Source organism: Manis javanica, chromosome 4, assembly GCF_040802235.1.
Source record: "Manis javanica isolate MJ-LG chromosome 4, MJ_LKY, whole genome shotgun sequence".
NCBI lineage: Eukaryota > Metazoa > Chordata > Mammalia > Pholidota > Manidae > Manis > Manis javanica.
The window spans coordinates 164,969,290-164,984,637 of record NC_133159.1 but is presented as its reverse complement, the minus strand read 5'-3'; the positions used below and the strand labels follow the sequence as shown (position 1 = coordinate 164,984,637).

The 15,348-nt window shown below is 36.3% G+C and overlaps 1 protein-coding gene across 15 annotated transcripts in view; it reads left to right on the top strand.

Annotated features, from left to right (window-relative positions):
* The window catches only part of LOC140849262 (serine/threonine-protein kinase TAO1-like), a 242,042-nt gene that overhangs the window by 113,953 nt on the left and 112,741 nt on the right, over positions 1-15,348 (top strand). For all 15 annotated transcript variants that reach the window (XM_073236258.1, XM_073236252.1, XM_073236253.1 and 12 more), the window contains 2 exons: positions 11,408-11,590; positions 13,123-13,194. In XM_073236258.1, coding sequence (XP_073092359.1) covers positions 11,459-11,590; positions 13,123-13,194 — 204 coding nt within the window. In that variant the 5' untranslated portion in view covers positions 11,408-11,458. The remainder of the gene's footprint in view (positions 1-11,407; positions 11,591-13,122; positions 13,195-15,348) is intronic.

Below are 15,348 nucleotides of genomic sequence, written 5' to 3'. Positions count from 1 at the left end.
TTATTACCCTCTTATCAGAAAACATTTTGTATGAAGTGAAATTTTTTCACTTGTTAAGATTAGTTTTATGACCCAGTATGTGATCTCACAGTGTATGTCATAATGCCCACTTGAGGAGACTGTACATTCTGTGGCCAGGCTACATACTGGAATGTCATCAGGACCTGGTGGTTGGTAGTGTTGGTCTATGGTGGTGGCGTTCCAGTTACAGACTTTTCTCTTTTCAGTTGTATCAATTTTTGCTTTGTGTAATTTGAAGCTCTTTTATCAGGTGAGTATACATTTAGAATTTGATGAATGAAATCATAACATTATGTAATGCCCCTTTTTACTCCTTGTAATTTTCCTAGCTCTGAAGCTCTGAATATTTTGTGTGGTAGTAATATAGCCTTGAGCTTTCTTTTGTTTAATGTTTTACATTTCCCTTAATGGAGGTCAGATTCTCTTAGCTTTCCATCATCTAAGTCTTTCTATCTCTCTGTCTGTCTCTCTCTCTCTCTCTCCCCCCGCTCTCTATTATTTTTGAATTCATTCCACAAAACTTTTGCTTAGATAAGGATTCTCTTCTGGGTTGGCAGTTCTTTTCTTTCCTCACTTTAAAGATACTATTGAACATTCTCTGGCCTCCATTGTACTTTATGAGAATTCTCTGATCATTCAAGTTTTAGTTTATCTTTGCTTTTTAGCATTATGACATGTTTAGGCTTATCAGGCCTACCTGTTTGTTACTGATTTTGAGTTTACGCCTTATTGGGCCTAAACTCTTTGAATTTGCTCTGTTTGCTGCTTGCTGAGCATCTTGAATCTCTAAATTTACGTTTTTGTCAAAGTTTCTGCTCTTAGTAAGAATTATTTTACCTAAAAAATAAGATTTTTTCTTTGCTTTCATAGAACACCTTATAATATGAAATTTAGACACTTTGATACTGTCCCACAAGGTTCTAAGGATGTATTCATTTTTTCCAATGTTTTTTCCTGTCTTTTCTTCAGTGTAGATCATTTCTGCTGCTCTGTTATCTTCAAGTTTACACACCCTTCTATCATCTCTGTTCAGTGGTTGAGCCCATGCAATGTCTTTTGTCATTTTTGGTAATTATATTTTTCAGTTCTGAATTTCTCAATGTGGACTTTTTTTATAGTTTTTATTTTTCTGCTAGAAGTTTAGTGTTTCCAGTTTATAAGAGTATTAAGCATTACCACATTTAATATGGTTATAATAGTTGCTTTAAAGTCTTTATGTGATAATTACAACATGAGGCATCTCAAAATAGGCATCTGTCCCTTCTTTTCCTTGAGAATTTGTCACATTCTCCAGTGGCGTGTGTATGTGTGTGTTGTTTGTTTTAGCATGTGCAGTAAATTTTGGATTTTATTCTGGCCATTTTGAATATGATCATGTCATTTGTGAGTCATGTTTGTGCAGGTGCATTCAGACCATTTACATTTAGGGTGATTATGGATAGGTATGTACTTATTGCTATTGCAGGCTTTAGATTCGTGGTGACCAAATGTTCAAGGGTAACATCCTTACTATCTAAGAGTCTAATTTAACTCACTTAGTATGCTATTACACACACAAGCTAAAGGTTCTTTTTTTCTCTCTCTCCTTTTCTTCCTCCTCCATTCTTTATATATTGGGTATCGCATTCTGTACATTTTTATTACCTCTGGTGACAGCTATTTCACCTTAGAACCCTTCCATCTATAGGAGTCCCTCCAGAATACACTGTAGAGATGGTTTGTGGGAGGTAAATTCTCTCAGCTTTTGCTTATCTGGAAATTGTTTAATCCCTCCTTCAAATTTAAATGATAACCTTGCCAGGTAGAATATTCTTGGTTCGAGGCCCTTCTGCTTCATTGCATTAAATGTATCATGCCACTCCCTTCTGGCCTGTAAGGTTTCTGCTGGGAAGGCTGCTGATGGCCTGATGAGTTTTCCTTTGTGTGTGATCTGTTTACTCTCTCTGGCAGCTTTTAATAATCTGTCCTTATCCTTGATCTTTGCCATTTTAATTAGTACACGTTTTGGTGTGGTCTTCCTTGGGTCCCTGGTGTTCAGAGATCTGTGCACCTCCACGGCCTGAAAGACTATCTCCTTCCCCAGATTGGGGAAGTTTTCAGCAATTACCTCCTCAAAGACACTTTGCCTTTTTCTTTCTCTTCTTCTTCTGGTACCCCTCTAATATGAATATTGTTCGTTTGGATTGGTCACACAGTTCTCCCAATATTCTTTCATTCCTAGAGACCCTTCTTTCCTTTTGCTCTTTCAGGATTAGTTGTGTTAATTATATTTTCATGCTCTATGTGGTTTTGGGAGGAGGCCTCTGTCTCACCTCTCATGCCGCCATCTTCAAACCAATCCTGTCAGTAGTGTGGCTTCTTTACACTGATGTTGTACTCACTGAGGGCAGGGGTCAACTCCTCCATGGTTAAGTGTACTCCCTTCATTTTGTGGTACTGCAGAGCATTGTGGGCAATATCTGAGATGAATTTATGTGCAGCTAGGGAGATGAGCTGAATTCCATGTGTGTTCAAGGCCTCAAAGCCAGCATGGTTCAGGCAGTATCCAGTCATGACATCTGGGAATAGAGATGTGGCATCCTCCAGCTGCAATCAGGAAGTCCACTGGAGGTGTGCTGAACACTGTCGGCCTCACTGCTCCATTGGCAGTGTTGAGCAGCGGGTAAACCCCGTTAGACACGGCCCCCTCTGAGGATGCCGCACCGCCTAGTGACAGCTTCCCCGCTCAGCTCAGCCAGCTCTCCAGCCTGCGCCACCCTGCTTCCCATGCCCCCTGCTGCGCCTCCAGCCCCAGACACCCGTACTGTCACTGTGCCTTGTTCTTTTTGGCAGCAGTGCGCTGATGGCCGTGCTGTAGGGGCTGAGGCAGTGGAAGCCGGTGCCTCCTTGAGGTCTGAGCCTGAGCCGCCACAGTTTGTCATCTGGGTGGGAGAGGCAGCTCTATATTTCCTCTTGACCGAGTTTTGGTATTTTATAAGCACCACCACCAACTAATTTGTCTATTTCCGCTATTTTGTCAAGTTTACGAGCTTAGAGCTGTTTATGCTATTTGCTTATCCTTTCAATGTCTTTAGGAATATAGTGATATGCCCTCTTTTGGGTAATTTGCTCTTGTTTCCTTTGGTTAGCTTGGCAGAGTTCTTTCAGTTTTATTGACATTTTTTTCCCTGCAAAGAACTAGCTTTTGATTTTACAGATTTTGTTGTCTAGTTTCATTGATTTCCATTCTGTTCTTTAGTATTTCCTTCTATATTTAGCTTTGGTTTTATTTGCTTTTCTCTTTCTAGATTTTTAAGATGGGAGCTTAGATTATTCTTTGGAGTTTTCTTTCTACTGTGATTTAGTGCCTTAATTTCTGTGTAAGAATCCTGTAAATTTCATGTTGTATTTCTATTTTCACACAATTCATATTGTTTTCTCTTTGCCCTTGAAATGTCTTTATTGACCCATGGGTTATCTCAAGGTGTATTTAATTTCCACACTTGAGGTCCTGTTTTTCTTTTAACTGTTTTGTTACTGATTTTAAGTTTATTACCCTCTTATCAGAAAACATTTTGTATGAAGTGAAATTTTTTCACTTGTTAAGATTAGTTTTATGACCCAGTATGTGATCTCACAGTGTATGTCATAATGCCCACTTGAGGAGACTGTACATTCTGTGGCCAGGCTACATACTGGAATGTCATCAGGACCTGGTGGTTGGTAGTGTTGGTCTATGGTGGTGGCGTTCCAGTTACAGACTTTTCTCTTTTCAGTTGTATCAATTTTTGCTTTGTGTAATTTGAAGCTCTTTTATCAGGTGAGTATACATTTAGAATTTGATGAATGAAATCATAACATTATGTAATGCCCCTTTTTACTCCTTGTAATTTTCCTAGCTCTGAAGCTCTGAATATTTTGTGTGGTAGTAATATAGCCTTGAGCTTTCTTTTGTTTAATGTTTTACATTTCCCTTAATGGAGGTCAGATTCTCTTAGCTTTCCATCATCTAAGTCTTTCTATCTCTCTGTCTGTCTCTCTCTCTCTCTCTCCCCCCGCTCTCTATTATTTTTGAATTCATTCCACAAAACTTTTGCTTAGATAAGGATTCTCTTCTGGGTTGGCAGTTCTTTTCTTTCCTCACTTTAAAGATACTATTGAACATTCTCTGGCCTCCATTGTACTTTATGAGAATTCTCTGATCATTCAAGTTTTAGTTTATCTTTGCTTTTTAGCATTATGACATGTTTAGGCTTATCAGGCCTACCTGTTTGTTACTGATTTTGAGTTTACGCCTTATTGGGCCTAAACTCTTTGAATTTGCTCTGTTTGCTGCTTGCTGAGCATCTTGAATCTCTAAATTTACGTTTTTGTCAAAGTTTCTGCTCTTAGTAAGAATTATTTTACCTAAAAAATAAGATTTTTTCTTTGCTTTCATAGAACACCTTATAATATGAAATTTAGACACTTTGATACTGTCCCACAAGGTTCTAAGGATGTATTCATTTTTTCCAATGTTTTTTCCTGTCTTTTCTTCAGTGTAGATCATTTCTGCTGCTCTGTTATCTTCAAGTTTACACACCCTTCTATCATCTCTGTTCAGTGGTTGAGCCCATGCAATGTCTTTTGTCATTTTTGGTAATTATATTTTTCAGTTCTGAATTTCTCAATGTGGACTTTTTTTATAGTTTTTATTTTTCTGCTAGAAGTTTAGTGTTTCCAGTTTATAAGAGTATTAAGCATTACCACATTTAATATGGTTATAATAGTTGCTTTAAAGTCTTTATGTGATAATTACAACATGAGGCATCTCAAAATAGGCATCTGTCCCTTCTTTTCCTTGAGAATTTGTCACATTCTCCAGTGGCGTGTGTATGTGTGTGTTGTTTGTTTTAGCATGTGCAGTAAATTTTGGATTTTATTCTGGCCATTTTGAATATGATCATGTCATTTGTGAGTCATGTTTGTGCAGGTGCATTCAGACCATTTACATTTAGGGTGATTATGGATAGGTATGTACTTATTGCTATTGCAGGCTTTAGATTCGTGGTGACCAAATGTTCAAGGGTAACATCCTTACTATCTAAGAGTCTAATTTAACTCACTTAGTATGCTATTACACACACAAGCTAAAGGTTCTTTTTTTCTCTCTCTCCTTTTCTTCCTCCTCCATTCTTTATATATTGGGTATCGCATTCTGTACATTTTTATTACCTCTGGTGACAGCTATTTCACCTTAGAACCCTTCCATCTATAGGAGTCCCTCCAGAATACACTGTAGAGATGGTTTGTGGGAGGTAAATTCTCTCAGCTTTTGCTTATCTGGAAATTGTTTAATCCCTCCTTCAAATTTAAATGATAACCTTGCCAGGTAGAATATTCTTGGTTCGAGGCCCTTCTGCTTCATTGCATTAAATGTATCATGCCACTCCCTTCTGGCCTGTAAGGTTTCTGCTGGGAAGGCTGCTGATGGCCTGATGAGTTTTCCTTTGTGTGTGATCTGTTTACTCTCTCTGGCAGCTTTTAATAATCTGTCCTTATCCTTGATCTTTGCCATTTTAATTAGTACACGTTTTGGTGTGGTCTTCCTTGGGTCCCTGGTGTTCAGAGATCTGTGCACCTCCACGGCCTGAAAGACTATCTCCTTCCCCAGATTGGGGAAGTTTTCAGCAATTACCTCCTCAAAGACACTTTGCCTTTTTCTTTCTCTTCTTCTTCTGGTACCCCTCTAATATGAATATTGTTCGTTTGGATTGGTCACACAGTTCTCCCAATATTCTTTCATTCCTAGAGACCCTTCTTTCCTTTTGCTCTTTCAGGATTAGTTGTGTTAATTATATTTTCATGCTCTATGTGGTTTTGGGAGGAGGCCTCTGTCTCACCTCTCATGCCGCCATCTTCAAACCAATCCTGTCAGTAGTGTGGCTTCTTTACACTGATGTTGTACTCACTGAGGGCAGGGGTCAACTCCTCCATGGTTAAGTGTACTCCCTTCATTTTGTGGTACTGCAGAGCATTGTGGGCAATATCTGAGATGAATTTATGTGCAGCTAGGGAGATGAGCTGAATTCCATGTGTGTTCAAGGCCTCAAAGCCAGCATGGTTCAGGCAGTATCCAGTCATGACATCTGGGAATAGAGATGTGGCATCCTCCAGCTGCAATCAGGAAGTCCACTGGAGGTGTGCTGAACACTGTCGGCCTCACTGCTCCATTGGCAGTGTTGAGCAGCGGGTAAACCCCGTTAGACACGGCCCCCTCTGAGGATGCCGCACCGCCTAGTGACAGCTTCCCCGCTCAGCTCAGCCAGCTCTCCAGCCTGCGCCACCCTGCTTCCCATGCCCCCTGCTGCGCCTCCAGCCCCAGACACCCGTACTGTCACTGTGCCTTGTTCTTTTTGGCAGCAGTGCGCTGATGGCCGTGCTGTAGGGGCTGAGGCAGTGGAAGCCGGTGCCTCCTTGAGGTCTGAGCCTGAGCCGCCACAGTTTGTCATCTGGGTGGGAGAGGCAGCTCTATATTTCCTCTTGACCGAGTTTTGGTATTTTATAAGCACCACCACCAACTAATTTGTCTATTTCCGCTATTTTGTCAAGTTTACGAGCTTAGAGCTGTTTATGCTATTTGCTTATCCTTTCAATGTCTTTAGGAATATAGTGATATGCCCTCTTTTGGGTAATTTGCTCTTGTTTCCTTTGGTTAGCTTGGCAGAGTTCTTTCAGTTTTATTGACATTTTTTTCCCTGCAAAGAACTAGCTTTTGATTTTACAGATTTTGTTGTCTAGTTTCATTGATTTCCATTCTGTTCTTTAGTATTTCCTTCTATATTTAGCTTTGGTTTTATTTGCTTTTCTCTTTCTAGATTTTTAAGATGGGAGCTTAGATTATTCTTTGGAGTTTTCTTTCTACTGTGATTTAGTGCCTTAATTTCTGTGTAAGAATCCTGTAAATTTCATGTTGTATTTCTATTTTCACACAATTCATATTGTTTTCTCTTTGCCCTTGAAATGTCTTTATTGACCCATGGGTTATCTCAAGGTGTATTTAATTTCCACACTTGAGGTCCTGTTTTTCTTTTAACTGTTTTGTTACTGATTTTAAGTTTATTACCCTCTTATCAGAAAACATTTTGTATGAAGTGAAATTTTTTCACTTGTTAAGATTAGTTTTATGACCCAGTATGTGATCTCACAGTGTATGTCATAATGCCCACTTGAGGAGACTGTACATTCTGTGGCCAGGCTACATACTGGAATGTCATCAGGACCTGGTGGTTGGTAGTGTTGGTCTATGGTGGTGGCGTTCCAGTTACAGACTTTTCTCTTTTCAGTTGTATCAATTTTTGCTTTGTGTAATTTGAAGCTCTTTTATCAGGTGAGTATACATTTAGAATTTGATGAATGAAATCATAACATTATGTAATGCCCCTTTTTACTCCTTGTAATTTTCCTAGCTCTGAAGCTCTGAATATTTTGTGTGGTAGTAATATAGCCTTGAGCTTTCTTTTGTTTAATGTTTTACATTTCCCTTAATGGAGGTCAGATTCTCTTCACTTTCCATCATCTAAGTCTCTCTATCTCTCTCTCTCTCTCTCTCTCTCTCTCTCTCTCCCCCCGCTCTCTATTATTTTTGAATTCATTCCACAAAACTTTTGCTTAGATAAGGATTCTCTTCTGGGTTGGCAGTTCTTTTCTTTCCTCACTTTAAAGATACTATTGAACATTCTGTCACCTCCATTGTATTTTATGAGAAATCTGTGATCATTCAAGTTTTAGCTTATCTTTGTTTTTTGGCATTATGACATGTTTAGGCCTTATCAGACGTAAGTGTTTGTTATTGATTTTAAATTTTGGACTTATTAGGCCTAAACTCTTTGAATTTGCTCTGTCTGGGTGGGAGAGGCAGCTCTCTATTTCTTCTTGACTGAGTTTTGGTATTTTATAAGCACCACCACCAACTAATTTGTCTATTTCCGCTATTTTGTCAAGTTTACGAGCTTAGAGCTGTTTATGCTATTTGCTTATCCTTTCAATGTCTTTAGGAATATAGTGATATGCCCTCTTTTGGGTAATTTGCTCTTGTTTCCTTTGGTTAGCTTGGCAGAGTTCTTTCAGTTTTATTGACATTTTTTTCCCTGCAAAGAACTAGCTTTTGATTTTACAGATTTTGTTGTCTAGTTTCATTGATTCCCATTCTGTTCTTTAGTATTTCCTTCTATATTTAGCTTTGGTTTTATTTGCTTTTCTCTTTCTAGATTTTTAAGATGGGAGTTTAGATTATTCTTTGGAGTTTTCTTTCTACTGTGATTTAGTGCCTTAATTTCTGTGTAAGAATCCTGTAAATTTCATGTTGTATTTCTATTTTCACACAATTCATATTGTTTTCTCTTTGCCCTTGAAATGTCTTTATTAACCCATGGGTTATCTCAAGGTGTATTTAATTTCCACGCTTGAGGTCCTGTTTTTCTTTTAACTGTTTTGTTACTGATTTTAAGTTTATTACCCTCTTAACAGAAAACATTTTGTATTAAGTGAAATTTTTTCACTTGTTAAGATTAGTTTTATGACCCAGTATGTGATCTCACAGTGTATGTCATAATGCCCACTTGAGGAGACTGTACATTCTGTGGCCAGGCTACATACTGGAGTGTCATCAGGACCTGTTGGTTGGTAGTGTTGGTCTATGGTGGTGGCGTTCCAGTTACAGACTTTTCTCTTTTCAGTTGTATCAATTTTTGCTTTGTGTAATTTGAGCTCTTTTATCAGGTGAGTATACATTTAGAATTTGATGAATGAAATCATAACATTATGTAATGCCCCTTTTTACTCCTTGTAATATTCCTAGCTCTGATGCTCTGAGTATTTTGTGTGGTAGTAATATAGCCTTGAGGTTTCTTTTGTTTAATGTTTTACTTTTCCCTTACTGGAGGTCAGATTCTCTTAGCTTTCCATCATCTAAATCTCTCTGTCTCTCTCCCTCTTTCTCTCTCCCCCCCCCCCTCTATTATTTTTGAATTCATTCCAAAAAACTTTTGCTTAGATAAGGATTCTCTTCTGGGTTGGCAGTTCTTTTCTTTCCTCACTTTAAAGATACTATTGAACATTCTGTCGCCTCCATTGTATTTTATGAGAAATCTGTGATCATTCAAGTTTTAGCTTATCTTTGTTTTTTGGCATTATGACATGTTTAGGCCTTATCAGACGTAAGTGTTTGTTACTGATTTTGAGTTTACGCCTTATTGGGCCTAAACTCTTTGAATTTGCTCTGTCTGGGTGGGAGAGGCAGCTCTCTATTTCTTCTTGACTGAGTTTTGGTATTTTATAAGCACCACTACCAACTAATTTGTCTATTTCCGCTATTTTGTCAAGTTTACAAGCTTAGAGCTGTTTATGCTATTTGCTTATCCTTTCAATGTCTTTAGGAATATAGTAATATGCCCTCTTTTGGGTAATTTCCTCTTGTTTCCTTTGGTTAGCTTGGCAGAGTTCTTTCAGTTTTATTGACATTTTTTTCCCTGCAAAGAACTAGCTTTTGATTTTACAGATTTTGTTGTCTAGTTTCATTGATTTCCATTCTGTTCTTTAGAATGAGCATCTTGTTTCTCTAAATTTATGTTTTTGTGAAATCTGGGATCTCTTCTGCTTTTAGTAAGATTTCTTTTTCTAAAAAAGTAAAATTTTATTTTCCTTTGTATAACACCTTAATCTGAAATATAGGCAATCGCATACTGTTCCAGAAGTTTCTATGGATGTATTCATTTTTTACAATGTTTTTTTTCTTTCTTTTCAAAATTTTTTCAAAATTTTATATAAAGTCATGCTTGTAATAAAGGTACTGTAATTTGATGATTGAAAGTTCTTAAATAAGGTCTTAGGTACATAGTAGGCTGTTTGTTTTACACAGGTGTATAAATTGAATAGGAACAGTTTATATAGAATTTAGTTCGATCTCATTTTAGGAGTGATAAGCTAAATGACTTTCCTGTCGTCACATGTTCTTGGAAGAATTGTTATTGAAGCATTGTTCCAGGGAACTATCTTCCAGATCAGAGTGATTGGTAGATGTGAAGAATATGATGTAGCCTCAAAAATGTTAGAAAAGGAATACAAACTAGTAATTTGAATTTTTACTGCAATGTAGTATTAATTTAGGGAAGTGCAAAAGATATGTAAATGTGTTTTATGTTGTTAGAAATTTAATAACGAGCATTATAATTGGTTCAGTTGACTTCACTAAAAATGAGACAGGCTCAAAAAATTCTCTGTGGTTTACAAATTTTTTGAAATTAATAAAATTAAAAACATTCAAAAATTTAAAAAATATGCTTTGGGCATAGAAAACACTCGCTAGAGCTTTATTTTCCCTTATCAGTTTAATGAAATCAATTTTTGGAATTTTTAATTTTAATTGGTAAATTTAGGGAGTTCATGATAACTAACATTTAGTGTACTGGCTACTGCTCCTGAGTGCTGGTCTGCACTTAAAATTTATTGCCTCATTTAACCCTCACAGCTACTCTGGGAGGTAGGTTATTTCTTTCATTTTATAGATTTGGGAAATGAGGCTACCCAAGTTCATAGTTGGCAAATAATTGTTGTCAGGATTCCTATCTAGGCAGTGTCATTCCAGAACCAGGTTCTGAAGCCTGTCATTTATAGCTGCCATTTTTGAAATTTGGTAATCTGATATAAAGGAACTGATACCAGAATCACCAGGGAATTCTGTAGTGTGTCTACTTACATAATGAAGCAGATTTGATAAGGCCATATTTTAATATGAATTAGGTTATGGAGGAAACAGTTATCTATGTTAAATTCATTATTTTCTTCCATTGCATTTTTCTTAGGAATGTCTGTTGAGTTTATTAAACACTACCATGTGGTATCTGAAAGGAAAAGAAATCTTACTGAATTAAATCTATTATCTATTTTCTTGCATTTGAAGGTCCTTAATAGATGGGAATCTTCCTGTTGTTAGAAACATATTATGGGTACATTTTGAGTTGTTGGGCACGTTTTTAATGGTCTTCCTTCTATATTATCTCTTTTGCTGATGAGCTTATTGCATCAGAGTTAGATAAATCTCTAAGTACTGATACAGAAAGCCTTCCAGTACATATAGATTTATGTAATTTTTAGAAGTGTATCTATAGTATGTACTTACATACTATGTATAGTGGGAATCTTTTTTTTAAACCAGCATGGGTGATTGTGATGATGAGCTGGGTTAAAGACTCCTGTGCTAGTAGGCAACACTTTTTCAGTGAAATTCCACGTCTAAGATAATTTTATATATGTAGTCAGAAAATGATATACTAATTATTCTTAGCAACTTTTGCTTTTCCTTTTTTCTTTTCTCATTTCTCTACAATTGCTTATGCCACCGTGGCTTCCTTCATACCGATTTCCCAAGGATTGGGAGAGCAGCATAAAATTAGAATCCGACTGCTGACTGCCCAGCAGGATGTCGTCAACTATCCAAGCACAGAGCCTGAAGGACCCTGAGATTGCAGAGCTCTTCTCCAAAGAAGATCCAGAGAAGTGCTTCACAGATTTCAAAAAAGTTTCCCAGGGAGGCTTTGGAGCAGTGTTTTTTGTAAGTGTTAAAGGCTTAATGTCAGTGACCAGCATTTATTTAATATCCAGTCCTGGCAGAGTAAAAATCAGGAGTACAAAAAGACATATGCAGTAGTCTATTTTAGAGTCACTTGCATTAGGTACATAAAAAGAGATCATTTTATTTATTGAGCTTCTTAGATTATTGAAAAAATGGGAAAGATATTCGGCTTTAATTTCCATGTTGTTTCCACTACTTGAGCAGTTTTATGACTTACATTGTTATTGAATCAAATATTGCAAAACACTGACTTACTTGAAGTCCCATACACACATTTTATGATTATTCATTCATTATTTCTTCCTATTAAGATTGCTTTTTTTTCTCAGCAACAAGTTTGTATAGATGTTTAATATTTTGGTAGTGTTACAGATTTAGTTTTTTCATTTTAATGGCTATCTTAAATACAGTGAATTCTTCCACAGATGTCTAGAGATGATTAATCCTTCTTACTGAACTCATTTGAAATGTTTGCAGCTATCCTCTTGTGCCTTCTTTATATAGCATCTTTTTTTTTTAAACACATAATGACAATTTGGCTCTTACTTTCTAAAGAGTTAACTTTCATGTTTCTGTTATGCTTTTATTTTTTTATGAAAATTCCACAGCAGTGGTAAATATAGTAATGGTGATAGCATTTTAGCTGTCTTGTCTTAATTCTAGTTAATAGTTGTTTACAATAGGCATGATTTATCATGTTGAGGAATTACCTTTCCCATGTGGGTTTTCTAAGTTTGGTCTTCCCGGCATTAAATACATTTGGAGTTGGGCTCTTTCTGCATTTTCAGCATTTATATGTATAAGTATATATTTTTCCCCTTTGATTTGTAAAAAATATGGCAAATTATGAAATGTTTTCCTGTATCAAAATTTTGCATTTCTGTGGTAATAAATTTTATCCAAATGAAATATTCTTTTAATGCCCTGTAATATTTGGTTTTAAATTTTTATTTAGAGTTCCCTTGTCTACATTTGTAAGTCAGATTGGTCCCTGACTTTCTATTTTGTGCTGCTTGTGAGGGTTTAGTTGCTGGGTCAGACCGCCTCCATACGATTAGTGGGACAGCTTTCCTTTCCCTCCCCTTTTATCCTGGGAAGTTCCCCTGGTGAAACTGCTCCCCTCACAACTAATTTAAAGATGATTAGTATTCTTTTCAATCTTCCACCACTGTTTTACTCAGATTTTCTTCTCTAGATCAATGTTAGTAGTTCTTTCCTAGAGAATTATCCATTTCATTGAAATTTTGACATTTACAGGCCTAGCATAGACTTGTACTAGTCATTTGTTTGTTTGTTTATAGTTCTGTTCAAATTTCTATATTTTTCCTCTCAACTAGCTCATTCAAAGATAAACATGCATTATTTTTATTTCTAAAGTACCAGTTCCTTGATAATTTGATATGCTTTTTACTACTTATGTTTTTAATGTTCTTTAAAAGCAGTTTTGGTATCTTTTTGGACATGGTAGTTTATAAATGTTAGGTTTTACAGTGATCTTCTGTCTTTTTTAGGCACGAGATGTGCACACCAATGACGCGGTGGCTATCAAGAGAATACCTTTCAGTGGAAAGAAGGCTATGGAGGTAGGTGAAATATATATGTTCGTATTGGCATGTTAAAGAAAGCCATACCATTTTTAATTGGGGATAGGTGGGAATTTTTTCAAAAAATCTTGAAAAATATACAAATACTAAGGTTTATCTCAGTGAATTTTCTTCCACAGACTCCGTGTGCCCATTTAACCTGTACCTAGAGCCATAAACAACATTCATGACATCCCAGAAACCTCCCAACTGCGTCCCTTACTCTTAATTTTTTTAGATATGTGCTGCTGACATGAGTTTAATTTTTTAAATTGTTGTTTAGCAGATTATTCTATAATAGAGGGATTATCATGTCTGAGAAAGTAAACTAGAATAAGGTACATTTAATAGTAAGTATACTGGATATAAATTTTTAATGGTTGAGAAATTATTTAACGGCTGTTGCAAATAATCATTGGCAGCAGTGTATCTAGTCTGAAAAATAAGGCAGTGGGTAATAATCTGAAAAATAAAATTACTGATACTGTATTGCATGTACTTTAGTTCATCAGTATTCTGATTAGTTCTTCCTTAATTGCATAAGTTTATAAAATTACTTTCTAAGTCTGTTCTCTTTGTCTTTCTTTAATTCTTTAAAAATTTTATTTATTTTTAATTGTGATAAAGTACACAAAACAAATTTACCATCTTAACCACTTTAAGTGTAGGTTCAGTAGTGTTAAGGACAGTCACATTGCTGTGCAACCATCGCCACCATTCATCTCCAGAATTCTTTCATTTTGCAAAAGTGATATTCTACACCCATCAAACAGTAACACCTCATTCCCTCCTCCCCGCAGCCCTTGGAGATCACCTCTCCTCTTTCTGTCTCTATCAATTTGACTACTTTAGGTATCTCATGTAATTGAAATTATTCACTATTTGCCCTTTTGTGACTGGCTTGTTTCACTTAATATAGTGTCCTGAAAGTTCATCTATGTTGTAGTGTGTCAGAATTACCTTTCTTTTTAAAAGCTGAATAATATTCCTGTGTGTGTGTGTGTAAAAACACCACAGTTTGTCCATCTACCATCTGTTAATGGACACTAAGTTGCTTCTACCCCTTGGTTGTTGTGAATAATGCTGCTATGCACATAGGTATATGCCCAGAGGTAGAATTGCTAGATCAGTCTTTAATTTTTAAAGGTTTTGGCTTTCTACATTTCTGTAATCTCTGTTTTGTAAATACTGTTTTTGTGATAATCATACTTATGGGTATGATAACACTGTTGTGGTTGATCACTGTTTCATTATGTCGATACCTAAAAAAACTCTTAATAATTTCTAAAACCCCTAAAACACCTCCATTTTTTACAAGTTTAATTTTATTTGCCATTCTACGTATAACTTTAAAACCAGCTTTCATAGCAGACTTGTGTTGGAGTCTGTTTAATTAGTCATGCCTAGAACAAAAAGTTTCACCTAGGGCATCATCTTCTCTCATCTAATAGTGTATCCTTCCTGGAAGTTTTTTTTTCATTGAAGAATACAGGTTTTAGCTTGGTTTTGTTTTGAGAGTTTGCCTCCCAGAGCACTCAATTTTGAAATGTAAAGCCCATATGACACTTTCTGAAGTTAGCATCTTACAGCCTACACATTTTACACAGTGAATATCTTGGTATATTTTCTTGAGGGCTTATGAAATAACATAGGAGATATAGGATCTTAAATTCTAGTGCAAAACATTTTTTAAAGTTCTGTATTCTAGTTCCCCTACCTTTAGAAATATGATACAAGTCAGCGGTAAAGCCTGGAAAAACTGAAACAAGAACGAAAAACAGATTCCACGTTCCCATCCCCCATCTCCTAAGCCTCCAGAGTCTCTGGGTATGGACCCAAGTACCTGTGTTTTCAGAGTTCCCTGATTGCTTCTGACAAGTAACTGTATTTAGGACATGGCCTAAGTTTCTGAAGTTGTCATAGAGTAGCTTTTATTGCTGAAGGTTTATCTGTTATTTACTAGTAGGCGTCAGTGGGAAGGCTCTTCGTGAAATCCTGTAGGAAAATGTTTCCATGCTGCTTGGTTTTTCTGTGAACTTCCCTCTGTTATAACCTAAGTGTTCACTAGCATTTTAGAATATGAGCATTTAGGAATTTAGGTAATTAATTGATTTGAGTTTAAACAGCAGAAAAAACAACATTTGGTAGACAATA